This window comes from Branchiostoma floridae, chromosome 13, assembly GCF_000003815.2.
Source record: "Branchiostoma floridae strain S238N-H82 chromosome 13, Bfl_VNyyK, whole genome shotgun sequence".
NCBI lineage: Eukaryota > Metazoa > Chordata > Leptocardii > Amphioxiformes > Branchiostomatidae > Branchiostoma > Branchiostoma floridae.
Window position 1 is genome coordinate 13,993,454 of NC_049991.1, and position 18,171 is coordinate 14,011,624.

Sequence of the window (18,171 nt, forward strand, 5' to 3'; positions counted from 1 at the left end):
TGATGCCATGTTGATTAAAAGTTATAGTTTTCGGTCATATTACAATCAAAACTCAATTCTATATTCGATGTATTTACATATGGTATATCCATGGATGTATGAGATAAACGTTATACGGTTATACATATATGAAGAATATATTATCTAATCCTTATTCTGTTACATAATGTCAATCTTTGCATCATGCCTTTTGAATGTACAAATCAGTTGAAACCGAACGAAACTGTAACTTAATATCTTAATGATAGTGTCCTCTTTATGTACAACTTGACAAGTCTTTTCGATTAATCTTATCAACTATCATATCATAAACTGCCTTCCAATGAAACAAATGAGTCTCTTACTGCATATTTAACCTCACGGACGGGTGACGTCACTAAAAGCTCAAACTCACCAGGGGGCTTGAATGCACTCATGTACTGTAAAAGTGGGAAAAGTGTGCAGTGGTTTTATATCCTGGCTATTTATATCCTCGCAGTTTCGCAATACACCGCAAACATTCACCCCTCACAGTAAAGAAAACGCATCTTAGTTTTAACCCATAACTTAAAACCCAATGCAACTCTCCATTTTCTCCCAACCGTGAAATCAAACTTTGTTAACATTTCATCTTTTACAGTATTTGATGCTGGCTGTGTGCTCTCCGCACCACTTCCACAAGTAGTATATATATATATATATATATATATATATATATATATATATATATATATATTGTGTACAATCACAAGGAGAAATTAAGGTTTGATGCTATCGCTGCTTTGTCTGCAGTTTAAATTAGTTCAATAAAATTTCAAAATGGAAACATGAAATGATATCACTGCTAACCAGATGATAAATTCATGGACGCTTAGATGATAACATATTTAGCTATACTTTGAAGCAGAACAGACAACAGTTTCTTACTAACTATATACATATTTCAGAACATGTAACTCTTTTAACATCCATCAAAGCCGTCAATTCAAATGACTCTTAACATAATATAAAAGCAGATCTATCGCTGGCGGGCAGGCAGTTAGTGTGCTTTATCTATGTACCAAAATTTCAATCTCAATTTGTCTGATATTGGTTAGCAAATGGCGATAGTTTCGGTATATGAATACTGTCTGCTCGCCACCGGTAGATCTACTTGGAGATTATCTTTACAGTCATTTGTTGCCTACGCCTCGCTTTCATAGGTAGGCACAGTGGCTTGGCCACGGTCAGGCAGGAGATACTTAGCCCGTCTCCCACGAGGTGAGCGTTTCGTATCCTTCTGGCGGGCGGGCGGGTTCCTTCCCTCCGCCTCCCCGAGTCGGTGTTCCCTCATCATGGCCACCGTGCCCAGGATGACCGCCGCCGTGACGTTGAAGATGAGGAACACCATGGTGCAGGAGAAGCTGAAGATGTACAGCGGTCCCAGAATGCCTTTGTTCAATGCCAACCAATCCACGTCGTTCTTCTTCCAGAACATCAGCAGCAGAGTCGCGCTGGTGTCGGGCAGGGACTTGTACCCCTTCAGATAAGGGCTGAACAGGAGGGCCCCTGGAGGGAATTAGTGGAGAGAAATGAACTGTATAAGGTTATAATTATACGAAGCCAATTTCCTAATTTCATACACCTAAGTTCTGTAAAAAAAATTCATATTCCTAATGCAACTAGACAAAACATCGATCATAAAACATTTCTGCTCTTTTATCTCCACTACAAAAGAAAAGCGAGAAGTTAGATTTATCCAGCAATAGTCTCATTTTGTATCTGTGAACTGTATTTTTTCAACATGTCTAAGTGACCTGTACTTAGCCCGGTGTGGCAAAAATGTGCAATAAAGTTCTTCATTCAATAAAAGCTAGCATTCGTGATCTGTAACTAGTAGCCCACTGTGTTCTGCTGCTGCAGTGGTCTGAACACTCTGCAGCTGCAATCAGTCATTCTTCGACTCTCTCCACTTCATCCTGTTCATCGCGAGCTTCCTTAGCTCCCATAGTTTTCATTAGTTTTCTTTCTTTTCATGATCTGTAAATGCCTTTGAATTCGCGGTGATTTGATTTCGCGCTAAGGAGGACATGTACTGATGTTGTGCGGTTGTTCAAATTTCGCGATAGCCCTATAGTCACAACGCCGATTGTTTTGGGTTCGCGGTGAAGCTGTTACCACACAACCACAACATAAAACCACCGCTAACGAAAAATATGGAGTTGCAAAAAATGTCTATATTGAAAGAACATTGCCATTGGGCTCCCGTGGTTCATTTGGACCTTTTCCATAAAGCCAAGCTATGCATGTCATCCATGACTACCTGTAAATTGCACCCATCGTTGTGGCCCGATCGCCGCAGTATAATGACCACATAGACAAAGGTCGTGCGATCGTCGTACGATTCTGATGCCATAGGATTTTCAAGCAGGCCGTGACAGAACCAACCACCCGCATGGATCCAAAACACCATTGACAGTTGAAATTTGCAAGACACGTACATGGCTGTCCTCCCAAATACCCGAAGGTAGCGATCGTTTGACGATATCGCGATCGCACTACCTGTGTGACCACGCCCTGTATAAGGACTACATGACTTACCTAACATGCTGTACCCAGCAATCAGCGTCAGGAACATGATCAGGTATCCCAGCATCTGGCCTGCCCAGCGGTGAGCTTGTTCTGTAAATAAGGGGCATCACATCAGTAGAGCAACGACATCTCACTGAGTTCACCCAAAGCTAGACAACCGCTCCATAAAACGTAGCTGTCGATTTCTACTGTAAAAGATTGCATTCTCCAAGCAGAGGTTTAGGTCGGGGGCTAGCAGTGGTCGTGATTTTGCAATTTTTAAGGGCTGTCTCTCACTCTCTGTCCCTCTATCTCCCTGTCTCTGTCTGTCTGTCTGTCTGTCTGTCTGCCTGTCTGTCTGTCTCTCTCTGTCTCTGTCTCTCTCTCTTTCTCTCTCTCTGCGCATTAAAAAAAGACCACTACCAGACCCTCCCCCAGATAGCTTCCAGTGAGATCAATCTATAGAGATTTGTATATGTTAGAACACACAAACACACAGTCAATCTGTGCATAGTGTCTTCCTCACATAGTTCCCATCCTTACCAGTGAAGAGCTCGATGCGGGCGCTGATCTTGTCCAGATCTAGGAAGCGGCACAGCCTCAGCACGGTGAAGCACACCAGAGCACCCACGGCGTTCACGAAGTGCTCGCTCACTTGTGCGGCCTGATCAAGGTCTATGAAGCTTCTATCCACTACGAAAAAAGAAAAGAACAGCTTTTTCAAAAAGCTGACTGCACAGGAATAGGCAGTACGTGACGTTGCGCTGTTAAAGCAGCGATGTCGCACTGCTGAAGTACGGGTGTAGAAAGATGTACTTGTCGGCCACGGTAGTGACTAACCGGAAATCCCGTCACTATGATAACAAATTGTATACTATGATTTCTATCAGTCCAACTAAGTCCCTTGTCAGCATATACTGTAGTATAAAACATACTATTTGAAGCAGGTCACACCTCCTTCCTTCACGGAACATATACTGACTTGCAAATTGTCTACCTTTCTGTAAAGATTTGACACTGGATACACCATACCTTCGTTCCGCTGCTGGTGGATTCTGCGCTGCGTCTGTGCCTTGATGACGACTTTGGCCACGTCCGCAGCGATGACCACAAGTGAGGCAAACAGGGAAGCCAGCTCCAGCATGTTGTCCTGGTTACTGAAGAACAACTTTCCCTCCTTCTTTCCCGTCTTGAAAAGGTTGAAGGCCAGGTAAGCCACGCAGCCGATGAAGCCTGCCTTTGCGAGAAACACCACAGCCGCATAAGCCCCCTTACCGTTGATGGTCTTGAAGGAATTAGCTGAAAAGGTTGTAGTGGCGTCGCCCGTCGGTAAGAACTTGTACACGAGCCTCAGCGAGTGAAACAGCGACGCGTCCGCGTTATACATGGAGAAGTCGACTTGCACAGTGGAAGTCAGCCTGTCCAGCCAATCACTCTTAATCATCGCTGTTAAGACTGATCTCATCTGGGCCGGGTCTTCTCCGAGATCGACGGCGTATCCGCCGCGCCCGTACGAGGTGGCCGCCAGGTGCAGGGCGGATGTGGTGACGTTTTTGAAGAAGTTGCCCTCGTGTCGGAAGCTGCCGTGCCACGGTAACAGGCACCTCTTTGTCAGGTGGATGAGCGAGGGCTTCGTCACAGCGCAGTGTTCTTTAAAGAAACAAATCATGTTACAATATTGCAAAATGCACCAAAGCATCACAAGTAATATTTAGAGAAAATTATCGAAATCAACTTTGACTCCCGATCCAGTAAGGCCTACGTTACATTTCCTACCCGGGACCCGGTATGTCTGAATGTGCACAAGGAATGATATTGAATCATTTTGGCCCGTTTGGTCTTTTGTTTTGCACTTTTCGTTCCCCAAAACTGCCCGGCGGGGCCCCTTTGTGGAAATGTGACGTTATCCCGTAAGACTTAAATCCCGTTCACCTGTTTCGGCCCTCCATTGTTGAATCCTCACGGGGCCGAGGCGGTAAGCCCGGACATCACTGATGAAAACCCGCTCCTCCCAGCTGATAGTCTCGCCGTTGTACTCCTCCGCTGGGTACAATCTGTCTGTGAACGCTGTCTTCATCCAGAGAAGGATGTCTTCACGTTTTTGAATCTTAACATCAAGACAAAAATTTAACATGTCAAGAAAGCAGTTTCATGATCAATGATGGTGTGATTATAAAAAAATACGTGTAAATCTTTTTTTTTCTATTTTCTTTTCTCCAGACGAGGACAATGTGGCACTGCACTCAAGTTAGTAACTTATATTAACAGACAGAAGGTAAAGGTAGTCTTGTTTCTTTTTCCTCCCCGACCGAAGTCAGGTACCAATTTTTACACCTGGGTGAAGTTATGAAGGTCGTGTTAATTTAAAGTGCCTTTCCAAGAAGTGCTTTTCCCGTCGGGGGCACGGCGAGTACCGAACTCGGGACCTTTAGATTCCGAGCCGAACGCTCTACCAGATACGCCACACACGCCACGTGTAGAGGTAATATCAAGGTTTACGCTTACCTTGTCAAATCCATCAACAAGATGGCGCTTCATGTCGTCATGTGCGTGATAGGACAAGGGATCCCAGGTTTCGTTCACAACCAGCAGGGCGCAGACGACGTAGAAGATATACACCACGAACTGCTTCCCAAATCGCATCAGTTTATCCTTCTTGCGTCTCTGTTTGCGTTGTTTAGCGACGTCCGCAGGGGCGGCGTCCTTTGGCGCTTCACTTTCCTTGGTGACAGCGACAGTTTCTGTGTAAGAAATACAATAAACTGATGAGTTCATGCCAATTTTCAACGTGTCGTTATAGGTACTTGCTGATACTTTTATAGACAAGATGAATTTTTCATCACTTTTATTAAATGAATTCAAAGTGAATTCGTAAAATGAGCTTTGATTTAAGTCCATTGCTCATGTAAGCGCGTATAAACATAAGGACACGGCAGGCATTGCTTTAAGGTGGGTTTACGCGACGTGCGTGTATATTCAAGTCCGTATGAGGTCCGTATGTAAGCCTGAGCCTCTTTCCAAGGATAGGCTCCACATATCCTTGGAAAACAAGAGAAATTGGTCAAATATAGACAGATAGCATGCCATCGGAGTAACCATGTCACAAATCATACTCCTCGGACAGCTAACTCCTCTGGCATGTTATGTGTGTATATTTGTCCAATTTCTGCTAGTTTTCGACCGAAGCTGTGGAGACGGTAGACACTGAGACTTCCGTACGGACCTCAGACGGACTTGAATATATACGCACGTGTGAAATCGGCTTTAATGAGTTTGTACAAGCTTAGGCTAAGGTCACATTTCCACAAAGGGGCCCAGTCGGGCAGCTTTCCGGAACGATAAATATGATACAAAAGACAACAAAAACACATTACGAACCAAAAACGATTCAACGGCATGCCTTGTGCATATTCATTGGCATAAAATCTAATTTGTCGTTTCCGCAAACAGCCCGGCCGGGCCCCGGGTAGGAAATGTGACGTAGGCCTTACCAGGAGCGTCGGCGCTGTCCTCGGCCTCGGGCGACCCGCCTGTCGTGAAGATCAGCTCGTCCATCATCATGTCGCCCGGCCCCTGGCTGGCCCGGCGGCGGCACAGGATGGTCATCATCAGCACGATGAAAACGGCCTGCAAAACAGTCATTCCATGATTCTATTCAAGCTCTGACCACCGAAAGAGCCACACACAAGGTGAAACTAGTCTTGAATAAAGTAGTTCTGAAGTGTGTACGGTTGGCTTAAGGTTGTCCACTACTATTAGCCTAGTGATTTCATCCAGTGATATTTTATAACAAATAGGTCGTTATAACCATTGACATAATCAAAGCAATCAACGGTGCTGTACGGTTGAGTGGTGCTGTAACTGTTTAATGGATTGAAAATCTGAAGTAAAACCCAACTGACAAGCCTTAACTGAGTAAGCCTAGATACCTGAAGTAACGTGCCTGGAGCCCGGACTTATTACATGCCCTGCTGGCATATACGCCACTTTTGAATCCGGGATCAAATTACAGAGGAAACACATCAAGGCAAACAGACAACGTTAACATTTTCGCTTTGTCATGAAGATAAAGACTATAGCCGATTGTGTGACATTGCCCGTACAGGGATAGCCTGGTGCCCAGCCGTGTTCTAGCTCCCGAGTCTCTTCTGTCCTCTCCGCAATGACGAAGAGACTCGGGAGCTATAACACGGCTGGATACCAGGCTAGAACAGGGAAGGATTCGCGACACGGTGAAAACGTACTTTTCCGGGATGAATGATGAACATGGAGTGGCTGAAGGAGAGCCCGAAGGTGGTGAGCCACTGGATGGACTTGTCCCTGCCCCACTCCAGACTGTAGAGGATCAGGAAGAACGCGGACGCCAGGCTGGAGAGAAACAGCGCCACCCAGGCGATGTAGATGAACCAGTGCGGCATCATGGACGACCTCCACTTCTTCCGCACCTGGTACTTCGCGGACTTGGGATTTTCCTCCACCGGGTCGACGCCCTCCTATCGGTGTAGAAGAAACAAAAAAAGCTCTATTGTGAGGTGTTGGGATACGATGCAAAATGCAAAAGTATGGTGTTAAGACATCAAAACATGATTTTCATGCAAAATAAGCCCAGCTATCTGTCCAACCTTTGGTCACCCAGCGTTAGTAGCCGGTACGTGTGTAACACTCACCTTATCCTTGGGGCGGCAGCGGCGGAAGATCTGCACGATAGCGAAGTTGACAGGGAAGATTTGCAGAGTGGTGACCACGCTGATCCACAGCTGCTGAGTGGTTATCTGCAACAAATCACGACTTTTTAAAAACTTCAAAATCTTCAAAAGCAGCACACCAGCTTCGCAGGACCGTGGCGCGGCAGCAGCCGCTTATATCACTGAACCTGTCATACCTAACATCACTGAACGATACGTCACTGAACACCCTGTCACACCTAACATTTGCACATCTAAGTCTAAGGGCTGTCTAAACCGGATGAATTGTGCCAAATATCAAAGCTTCGTGGAAAACTTGGAGGGAAATACATTTGGTAGTCAAACTGCTGTGATCGATGGATTCTCCTGTCCATGACGACAGATGAATCTTAGTCCTATAGTACAATAGCACGCCGTTTCACAATATTAAAGTGGCCCCAAGCAAGCTCTTAGTCTTAGTCTGCAATAATAGACGGAGAATGATAGGTTAAACTCAGGTTTCTTACGTCCAGTGGTCCAATAGTGAAGAGACTCTGAGACGAGGCCTGGTTCGCCGTCCGGAACCACATGGCACTGGCGATCATCTTACAGTACAGGAGGCACAGGCAGCACGACAGACGCTGGGGACAGGAACAAAGATTATCACTTTAACCCAAAGAGAATTTATTTCCAACTACCGACGTGATTGACTACAAGAATCTAGGTATCCAAGACACATCGGTCAAGCTTTAGAATTTTCCCATGTGGCCTCCGTCGGTCAATATTAACCAATATCAAATCCCTTATTCACATCGACACTGCAACATCGGCTATAGCGTAACAGTCCTTTTCCAGAATGACAGTCACATCTGTAAGCTGACTCGGTCAACAGAGAGAGAAATCAACATGGTTGTCATAAAGTCTCATCTTTTCTATGAGTATGAAGTCATCAACTCACAATTATCAGTCTAAAAGACACTAGCCCCAGTCAGATGCAGAAGGGATAAACCTAGCCTGTGTTTACACAATCTCTCGCTGGCTGGGGTTAATGACCTAGGCGGCAACTGTAAGGCCGGCCAGTAGGAGCGCGATTTTAGTCAAGCTAGGATAAACCGACCTGCACGCGTGTAAAATAGCTCCTCGGGCGGCGGGTGCCGACAGACAGCCAGAGGTGACCGTCCGTGAACTTGGTCCTGATGGCCGTCTTGAAGGTCCGGCCGAAAGAGAGGTCCATATCGCTCTCCGCGTGTATGGTCCGGCTGAACTTTCCGGCGGAGTACTCCTCATCCAGCCAGTCATCACACATAAAGGTGGTCCTGGAGAGGGTAAAGAATCAGTAAGGCTTAGGTCCAAATTGATCCGGTGCTCGTCAGGGATGTGGCCCAGGCCGGGCTCCGAACCCACACATTTGTCCCGGTGGAATGCCGGATACAGGGGGTACCAGTACCTCTCGGTGTTCCCTACGGGTTACGGTTTTATCTTAAGTCCGACTTAAATTCAACCTGGTGCCCGGCCGGGCCCTAATATACCCCGGGATTTGCAAGGTGTCCCAAGAGGCCACTTAGGGGTCAGACCCGAAAGTGCAAAAAACTGCCCGGCAGGACCCCTTTTTCAAATTAGGACCTAAGCCTAAATTAAAGGACGTTAGCAGTTGCCCTACATTATTTCGTGTTTCAGTTAATACGTCGCAACACCCGCAAGGATTGAAACAGAAAATCTTCAGCTACTACAAGAACTATGTATGCATATATAGAGATCCAGTGAAATGTTTTTGTTAGCGTACTACCTTCTAACACTTAATCACGATGTAGATCCTGGAAGTTTTGCTCTATTCTGTAAAACTGTAACCGTAGGTTGTTGTCTCTGGCTTCTAAAGGATAGGCGCTCCGGAGGGTGATCTACAATAAACAGGAATCATTCTGTATATCTGGATTGATGTGAATAATGATCATGTCAATCAAAAATATTGCTTGCCTCTTGTTGGTGTCCAGGTTGGTGATGACCACTTTAAGGAGATACCAAGACGCGTACTGGCCCTCCCCTGAGTTGTCGTGAGACATCTTCAGGCTGACCAGCTCTCCGAGAGGCTGCGGCGTCTTCAAGAGGAAGTTATCCGTACCTCCCATCTCGAACGTCTGAGACAAACAAAAGATTGTGAGTCCACAAAATACAATTTCAAGATGTTTCTTGGAAAAGTTGACTTGCCGTTGCGCTCGCACGTGCAAAGAAAGGTGTCGACATGTCATTAAATATGGCGACACTGCAGTGCTGCCTTCGTCGGGATGTTCCAGATTAGTTTAACATTAATTTCCTTAAACATGCCTTCGTTCTAACCCCATATCCAATATGTGTGCCAAAAATCTACTTCACAGGGAGGGGGTTAAATGTCTCGTGACTCTGACGTAATTTTTGTCCGCCATGTTGGTCGGTTAATCTTAAAAGTTTTAGGTAGTATGTGTAACTGTTATAGATATGTAATTAATACCCCCTTTCCACTAAGACGGCGCTCTCGCCCATCTCTCTTTTGTTTTCTTTTACGTCACACTTTTATATTTTGCATAATATACCCAGTTTGAAATCGGAGGTTACACACGTTCATGTGAGAGCGCAGCGCGAAAGCCGTCTAGTGGAAAGAGGGCCTAGCCCTAGACCAAAAAGCAGGGTGGCTGTGACGTCACTTACCCTATCATTCTGCGGCACCTCCCTGACGCCCGTATCGCGCTGGTCACCACATAGAGTAAAGGTGACCTTTGACTTGGTGCCAGCCTCCCAGTCATGCCCCGTGTGGATGGTCATCAGGTACTTACTGGCCTGCGCGTCACTTTCAGTGCTGCCGGGGATCTCTTTTACTGCCCACTGAAGAAAAAACACAAGTTCATAAGAAAACTGTTCTGTGGCTATTTTGGGGCAAATGTTTAATTTGAACTTACGAGTGTTATCTTCAAAAGGCTGTCCTGTGTGTTCATGACTCACGCAAAATGACACTTATTCAAGCAACTGGATAAATGTTGCAAACGGCCAAACATTTCAAGTAGTGTAAACTACCTTTAGTCAGAGAGAGAGGAAAAGTAGTAGTAGCTCGTATTTGTTATCTAGTGTGCCTTATTAACTTCATATCCCATCGATGTGTATTTTTACCTAGTTGATAACCACTAGAAAGGGTATTGGCCTACTCTACCCATGTGCCATTTTCAGATCATTCGGTCCAGGAATGACAGAGATGAATCGCTTTGAAGATTTGACAGAAGAAAGAAGAAAAAAGAAGAGAGCAGAAACATTACGAATACAACATATTTCATCCATACATGTAGTATGGCCACTTTCAACTTACATGTAGTATGGCTGAAATATAATTATTAAGTAACAATGACAGCATGACTAATCAAAATGAGCCAAACCCACCTTGCTAAGATCCCGGTTGTCCCACCTCCGGACCAAAAGCAGTAGGATGATGTACAGCCCCAGGGTGGTGAACACAGTGGTGAACACCGCAAAGTTGTCCTTCAGCTCCGAGAACTTGGCGAACACCTTGCTGAACTTGATGCTGTTCGGCGTGGTGACTATCTCAGCTCCGAACGGGGTCATGTGGTTACAAAGGCACACCGTCTGCTTGGCGGTGGAGTCTGGACTCACCTAGCGGAGGCAAGAAGCAGAGACAACAATATCAACAACGTGCAACAACGTACAATGCTAAACTTTCTTCCAACACGGATCAACATCGGGGGCACGGCGGGTATCGAACTCGGGACCTCTAGGTTCCTAACGCAACACTCTGCCAGATACGCCACACATGACGCCATGAAGCATTTTTTTACAAATTACACGTCATGTACTACCGACCTTGCACCCATCGCCTGCCCAGAGCCCCTTCTGCTCGTCCCAGAACCGGCAGCGGAGGCGGAAGGTCTCAATTCTGTACTGGCACGGGGTTTGGGCGCAACCTGGAACGGGAATCAAAGATCAGAACACTAAAAAATGTACACTATATCAATCAATCAAAACAACAGCTGCCGTACCAAAGTAGCTTATCATCTTTTGGACGCCGCCTCTAGATAATTATACAAATACACTAAAGCAGTGGTCGCGCTACTGATTTGAACTACTCAAGATGAAACATGAGAGAAATAAATTCAAAAATTTAGATGATTTGGTTCAAAATGTACCTTCCAGCCGAAGACCAATCTTGTACTGCCCCTCTCCTTGACTGCCGCCCGGCTGCACTACAGTAGAGGTAGTGTACACTGTGTCGTCATCTTCGTGTGCAGTACTGCGCACTGGGTCGAAGTCATCATCCGTGAACACTTTCCTGTAATAAAAAGGGAACAATAGATGCAATTATGTTTACGATAGTCTGATGTGTCGTTTAGGCATACCTGTTGGAAGATTCAACAAATAAGTCTTTCCGGATATGAAGCTTGTACATTTTAGTAGAAACTTGTTACGTCATGAGGCAAACAAACAAATATACAGACAGACAAACAAGCATTAACTGTAACGTAGTATATTAATGTATAGCATTGGTCTCTAATATAATCTTTTTTATATATTGCATATTCTACTTTATACTTTTGTATAAATAACAGTACATGGATTATTTGATATGTCTTGATTGAAACCCAAAACGTTTCCTTTTTGCAGGATCTAGCGATTCAACTTTACAAAACATAGCCGATGACATACCTGAAATCATGATCAATCTCTGTGGGAAACGTTTCCATGCTTCCGTACATTGTCACGTTTAGGGATGGGGCCTTTAGTGTCATGGTTACCAGGTACGACTCGTTTCCGGAGATGTCGAAAGACCGGAACGCCATGGGACTGTGGACTCCTGGTGAGTACGGGGTGAGGAGAGAGACATCAGGAGGAGGAGGGAGGTTGTTCTGTACGGTGATGCGGATGTCCTCCGGGAGATTCTATGAATTAAAGGAAGAGGATTTGGTTTGGTTTGGTTTGGTTTGGTTTGGTTTGGTTTGGTTTGGTTTGGTTATACAGATCTCCATTTGTGACTGATATGTCACTATTCTTCCTGGAGTCCGGGTGATTTGTAAGAAAACAGCTCCTCATAGAAAGTTTTCAATATGAACCTACAACACATCACGACATCAGGGATGTTCTTGTATGAGCTCTTGATTCCGATTATTTGGGTGCTGGGAGACCCCGGTTCAAATCCCAGGAAGAGCAACTCAGTTGGGGTTGCACCCGTCTTTCAGAAGGGAGGTAAAATGAGGTCCCGCGTTCGTGGATGTCCCTGCAGTACGTTAAATGGTGTGGGCTAGCAACCCCTTTCGGTAAAAAAATATACCCTGCTTCTGAAGCAGCAAGGGAATTTGTTGATCTATGTGCCACTAGACACTGCAAGTGAATAACTGTTAAAACGCATCTTGCTCAATCTAAACATCCCTGCCTAGCCCGGGCGGAGGAATGGTTTCTTTCATGTCTCTGTGACAACCGTAGTGTACAAAACCTTTGTATCCGCTCGTGTATGTTTCTTGACTTTATCTTCCTACAGCAACCGCTTCTGGTAAGAGATGGAATTGATATAATTTGTTTGTAGACATGGAGCGTTGGTTACCTTAACAGGAATGGATTCTCCTGCCGAGTCGTACAGGTCGACGTTCACGACCGACGAGCCGATGGTGCTTCCCGGGGTACCCCACACGAAAGGGTTCTCCTCGAAACTCATGACCTGTGAAGACCGGAGATATTAGAGGCAGGCAAAATTAAAAAAATGACGATAACGAAAGATATATCTGCAGACACCAACTCCAGACAAAATTGAGAAAAAAAACACCGCTGTATGAAATGAAAGATCAACTAAAATAAGGGACTGCTTTGCGTACCTTCAACCTGGCGATGTCAGGAACATGGGCGCCGAACAAGGCAGCTGCTGACGGTAGCACCACCCCGCCCCTGTTCACACGCACGCCGGTCCCACCTATGTCTGCGCCCGATGACTTCCCCACCACGACCCGCAGACCCTTGGTGCCCAACTCCAGGTACCCCATCTCCGCTTTGCTCCGCAGAAGCGAATGAGAAAGCGAGTCAACTTCCTTCAGAACAGTTTCAAGTGTGATGTCCCTTTCCTAAAGAAAAAATAATAATTCAGTGGCAAATGTTACACATATACTCTGTAAATACAATCGCGAAAGATGAGTAGGTACTCATTAAATTAAAGTTGCATTATGTATTTTGTCATTTCTGCATTTGTAACGCCGAACGTTTGGCATACCCCTTGCGCGTGGCATACCCCTCGGATTGTGGACCATTACGGCTTGACCGTGTTCTGATCACGCGTGTACGAATGAACCTGTCAGTCAAGACATCTCCAACGCTGCTTCCTGATCCTGACTTAACTGTCACGGGACAAACTTACAATGTCTCGGGTTCCTTCTTCTGTCGGTCTTGTCTGAACACCAGTCTCGTGCCAGGTCTGGCCTCCCTGTGTCCGGTTCGTTCTGTCCACTTTATGCTCGATCCAGTTATCAGGACTCCCTCTTAGTGACCACTCTTTCATCAACGCAGCGGCAGCGTCGACAACAGCTGCGTGGAGCAATGATATTTTGTGAAACTAATTTGACATAATTTTTGTCGATATTTCAATGCACATTTAAGTCAATCTTTTTTAAACTTCAACAAGGAAACTTCCTACCTGAGGAAGTGAATGCAAGCTGCTCCGAAGCCATCCCTCCGTCCAGCCTGTCCCTCACCAAGCCAACTAGGCGCCCTACAACAGCTGCTGCGAAGTCCTACGATTTGCAAGACATGGTGGCACATTTTACTTGAGCGCAATCAACTTATTTCAAAGCAACCAAATGTATGTTACTAGAAATTGTAGGTCCGAAACCTTCATATCTAGGACAAAGGTTATCACAGAGAATGTTGGCTGTGTGCATTTGCATTATATATCATCATAGGGTTAATTCTTGTGATGCAAGGGAAACTGTTATCTTTTACGTTATTTTGTGATTGAGTTTTTCTACCTGATCCTTTGGATTCATCTCCACGAGACGTTCAGTCATCTTCGCCACTGCAGCGATGTCGTCTACAGTCCATGGGTACTGCAAACCTCCAACTCCGCGCACTGAGATGCCATACACCGATGGTTCCGCCGGTATCTCTGTTATAATTTTACATTGAATAAAATGACTTTACTGTACATTTTTGCCCAACCGAGCTAAGTACAGGCCACAGCAAAGACAAAATATACATATGTTGGTAAAAGAATCGAAGTCTAGCATATAAGTTTGGCTTCTTCTCGCTTCTTGGTAATGGTGGAAATGTAGGATTGTTTAGGGTTTAGTTTGTCGAAACGCATGGGATATATGAATTTTTCAGTGTTACACATATGTCTTAGGCGAGGGTCCTACTTTCCCCATAACTAAATAGGGTATTTCTATCATTAACATACATATTACACTCTTCAATGACAGATTCATTGTTTCACAAAATGCTGTTCGAATTTTGATTGCACGAATGAGAACCTAATTACCTTTATTTACATTTCTTGTGCTTGATAGTTTAGGCTTATCAAACGCCACACCGCAAATATAGATGCATAGACGTAGAAGACCCTACGAAATTTCTGTACTTTTGTTGTGTCAAGAACTCACACAAACATATTCAATATCCGTGTGTGACAGAAAGTATTACACGGGCGATTGAGCAACAATAGGATTTCATCTTCATAAGTGCTTTGAAATAAGATCCTCATAGCGACGACACAAAGGCACAGTCTTAAATACATGTCCTTCGACCGCACCCAGCCTGATTTATTATGTACGTGCACACGGCCCTGCTGTTTTATGTCGTCTCTAAGATAATGTTATCTCAGGACACTTATGATGCCGTTTTACTGAATAAACAAGAGAGTAATGTCCCTTTTAACAAAGCCCGTGAACTTCACTTTAAAACAGCATTTGCCAGTTTCCGATTCTTGTAGAGAATCTTTTTAAGATAAAGTACATAACCTTTTTTATTATAAATGTATGCATTATTTCTATATTGCTCATTTTAATATTTATCCCTTCTCTAGAAGAGGTATCCAGAAATAATATTTCAACTATTGAAAATATCCGACCCGATTCCTGTACCACAAACGCATGGGCTACACATAGTTCTAAAGTGTCAATGTTTGTCGCGGCCATGGAGTTGTTTGCAACACGTATGAAGACAATGATTTGTATCCATGAAATGAAAGACATATAAATGTGTTACACCAGACGGAAACAAATTTACGAGCTATGCTACATCTCAGACATGTTTATGATGAGATGACGACTAACAGCCCCCCCCCCCCCCCCCACACACACACTTTCTGAATATACTTCCCATATCCGACAAAACGTGACAGCGAGGAGATAACGTGGCAGATATAATGTGAAATGTTGAAAGTCTCTTATCAATGTTTCGATCCAAGGTTTGTGCAAGTACGATTTGACAGCCATATACTGGCAGGCGTAGCGGGGGGTTAATGCATTTTGGTTAAAAGGTGGTTTGACAACTTTTGTCAGTAGGGTTACATCTGGGTGGTAGAGAGGTAACAGGCACTGGATAGAAGAGAGTGGCAGGTTGTGGTGGCCCTGGCGCATCGGCGCTAGCTAAAATACAGTGAAGATGAGGATGAATAGTTTTGTCATGGCCTTTGTGTTTGTCATGTTTGAGTAGTATAAACGATTGAAACTTAGGCTAACGTCACATTTTCTGTCTGTGGAAACGAAAATTAGAAATGTATGCGTAAAAATAAATATATACACAAATACTGCCCACGACTGTTCTCTCTACGTCTTGTGTAGTTTGGTGTCTTTTATATCATACTTTTCGCTCCCAAAAGCTGCCTGGACGGGCTCCGGTTTGGAAATGTGACGTAGGCCTGAATACAATGAAGAAGAAGAAGAAGTTTGTCATGGGCTTTAGGTTTGTCATGTGAGCAGTGTAAACAATAAAACTTACCGGCGCCTTCCCATGTGTCGTTAAGGGGCGAAAGCCGACTGGTACTCTCGTGAAGTTGCGCCGAGGTGCTGAGGCACTTGAGCTCGCCTGAGGAACAGGACAAGAACTTTTAAGTACAGCACCAAGTGTGGAAATTTTAGGTCGCTTTGGCGTCAACACTGCATTTTTTTTTCGGGAATAACACCACCTTTACGTTACTACCTCGTTCACTGAAACACTTTTTATTTTACAAGGGAAGAATGCGAACGTTCGTGTGCCTTAAATTGAAAGCCTGGGTTTTGTTAAAAAGTACGTATTACTCAATGTACATTGTGTGGAATCTAAATCTAATAAAACTACACGTGTCTGATGTTCCTGGTAATTATATCCAACACAGCCGCCTTGACAAGTACATGTATGTTACAGGTGTGAAAAACAAGGAAATGGACAGAAACTTACCAAGAGTTGGTGACATTAGCGAGGCACTACATCCTCCGGTGAGAAGAACAAGCAGGGCGACGCCGACAACGGTCCCCTTAGCTTCCATTGCCGCGGATAGCTCTCACTAGAGCCCGTCACCACATCAGGAAGGTCCAACTTTTGTTTGTTAGCCGACTGAGGTAAAGGCGCTACAGGTGCATCCGCCTGTTCTAACGTCTCACAAATGGGACCAGGTAATAGTTGACTCTCAGCGGTCCAATTGGACGATACCATTCAAGGCATACATCCAGGTTCTTGAAAACGAATCCTACACGTCAAAATATCGAATGAGCTGAACTATCTTTGCATTGCTAATGTAACCGCCCACAAATCATACGTTTGACGATAGCCGATTCGTGTTATTTTAGTCTAGATATTCAACATCGGGGCCCTGTGACATACATAGAATCGCCGTAACAGTACCAAGTTATTATTTGTGTGCGTACCGTTGTCCTCATGAGCTCATTAAAGTATGTTTTGTACTTTAACCTCGAATTGAAAATACAGCTTCGCACGTCACTAAACAGGTGTCCTGAATATTTTATGTCGTAATTGCCCCGACTATTCTTCCTTTCCACTTGCATGGTTAAGGTATGTGTAATTATGGATACATATCCAAAACACCTATTGTTGTTATTACCAAGCAAAATGATATCGATTAGTCATCGGTACCTTACTTTTAATTGTATTGTGACGACTGACTGTCATGGAAGTGTGGTACGGAATAACGGTGAAGGCCTTTAAACTTAAGAATTCCGCAACACTTTAAATAACTTCAAAGTACAAAATATAAAGTGTACTAGTACTGTTGTAACAAACGTTACCGGGAACGTTGTAACAAACGTTATTTTTGTGTGCCTGTCGTCCCTATACATTTCCACAACATCATAGCTCATATTAAACAGTCCATGTCATCGTTCCATCAAACTGGCCACTCGAGACACCCCTTCCCATTGCACCACTCTCTTGAGACAAACTGGCAGCGTCAGTTGACGCCAACGAAACAATACAGGTTTGCGATAGGATTTTTTTGGACATTGTGGACGTCAATGGACGTCGTATAATGTATGCTAGTAATTTGTTCATCCCATTTTTTCATTATTCGAGTTTGCTGCATTTCTAGGCATGCTGCTAGATGGCGCTGTAATATACCCATGATGCACTTTCGTCCTCAGACGTTTGAACAAGATGGCGGCAAAATATTTTGTTGTGGTTCGAGTAGTTCATTTGTGAGTCCAAGTTACCTGGTTTTAGGCCAGTCTACACAGAAAACAGAACTTTTTCTGTCAAGATAACGTCCTTGAGGGCACCAAAGTGTAATGTCGAAGTGTGAGTATGTTCACATTGTAGTTTTTGTGTGCTAATTAGTTACTGTTTACTGTTCGTGAAAAATTTCGAGAACCATGCTTTTTGTTCAACTCTTTTCCAGAAAATTATAAATGACGACCACAAACTATTTGTTGATATATGATGTAACTTCTCATTTCTATCGGTCTCTATATGTTATACCCGATGTGTTTCTAATGGTATTTTTGTACATTTCTTCACAAATACGGATATATGATATCAT

General features: G+C 44.3%; 2 protein-coding genes across 2 annotated transcripts in view; one reads left to right on the forward strand and one right to left on the reverse strand.

The window, feature by feature from the left end:
- Positions 1 to 1,094: 1,094 nt before the first annotated feature.
- On the reverse strand, positions 1,095 to 10,251 carry LOC118428533 (polycystic kidney disease protein 1-like 2). The gene is made up of 13 exons (XM_035838624.1): positions 9,876 to 10,251; positions 9,168 to 9,328; positions 8,311 to 8,509; positions 7,721 to 7,834; positions 7,197 to 7,301; positions 6,774 to 7,022; positions 6,021 to 6,156; positions 5,035 to 5,270; positions 4,462 to 4,636; positions 3,562 to 4,179; positions 3,073 to 3,222; positions 2,560 to 2,640; positions 1,095 to 1,527 (listed from the first exon to the last, which is right to left on the reverse strand). Exons 1-13 carry the CDS (start codon positions 9,987 to 9,989, stop codon positions 1,163 to 1,165), a joined length of 2,703 nt encoding a protein of 900 aa, XP_035694517.1. The 5' UTR covers positions 9,990 to 10,251; the 3' UTR covers positions 1,095 to 1,162.
- A 7,494-nt stretch (positions 10,252 to 17,745) lies between these two features.
- The window catches only part of LOC118428534 (WD repeat-containing protein 90-like), a 41,599-nt gene continuing 41,173 nt past the window's right edge, over positions 17,746 to 18,171 (forward strand). Inside the window, exon 1 of the mRNA XM_035838625.1 lies at positions 17,746 to 17,930. Coding sequence (XP_035694518.1) covers positions 17,921 to 17,930 — 10 coding nt within the window. The 5' untranslated portion in view covers positions 17,746 to 17,920. The remainder of the gene's footprint in view (positions 17,931 to 18,171) is intronic.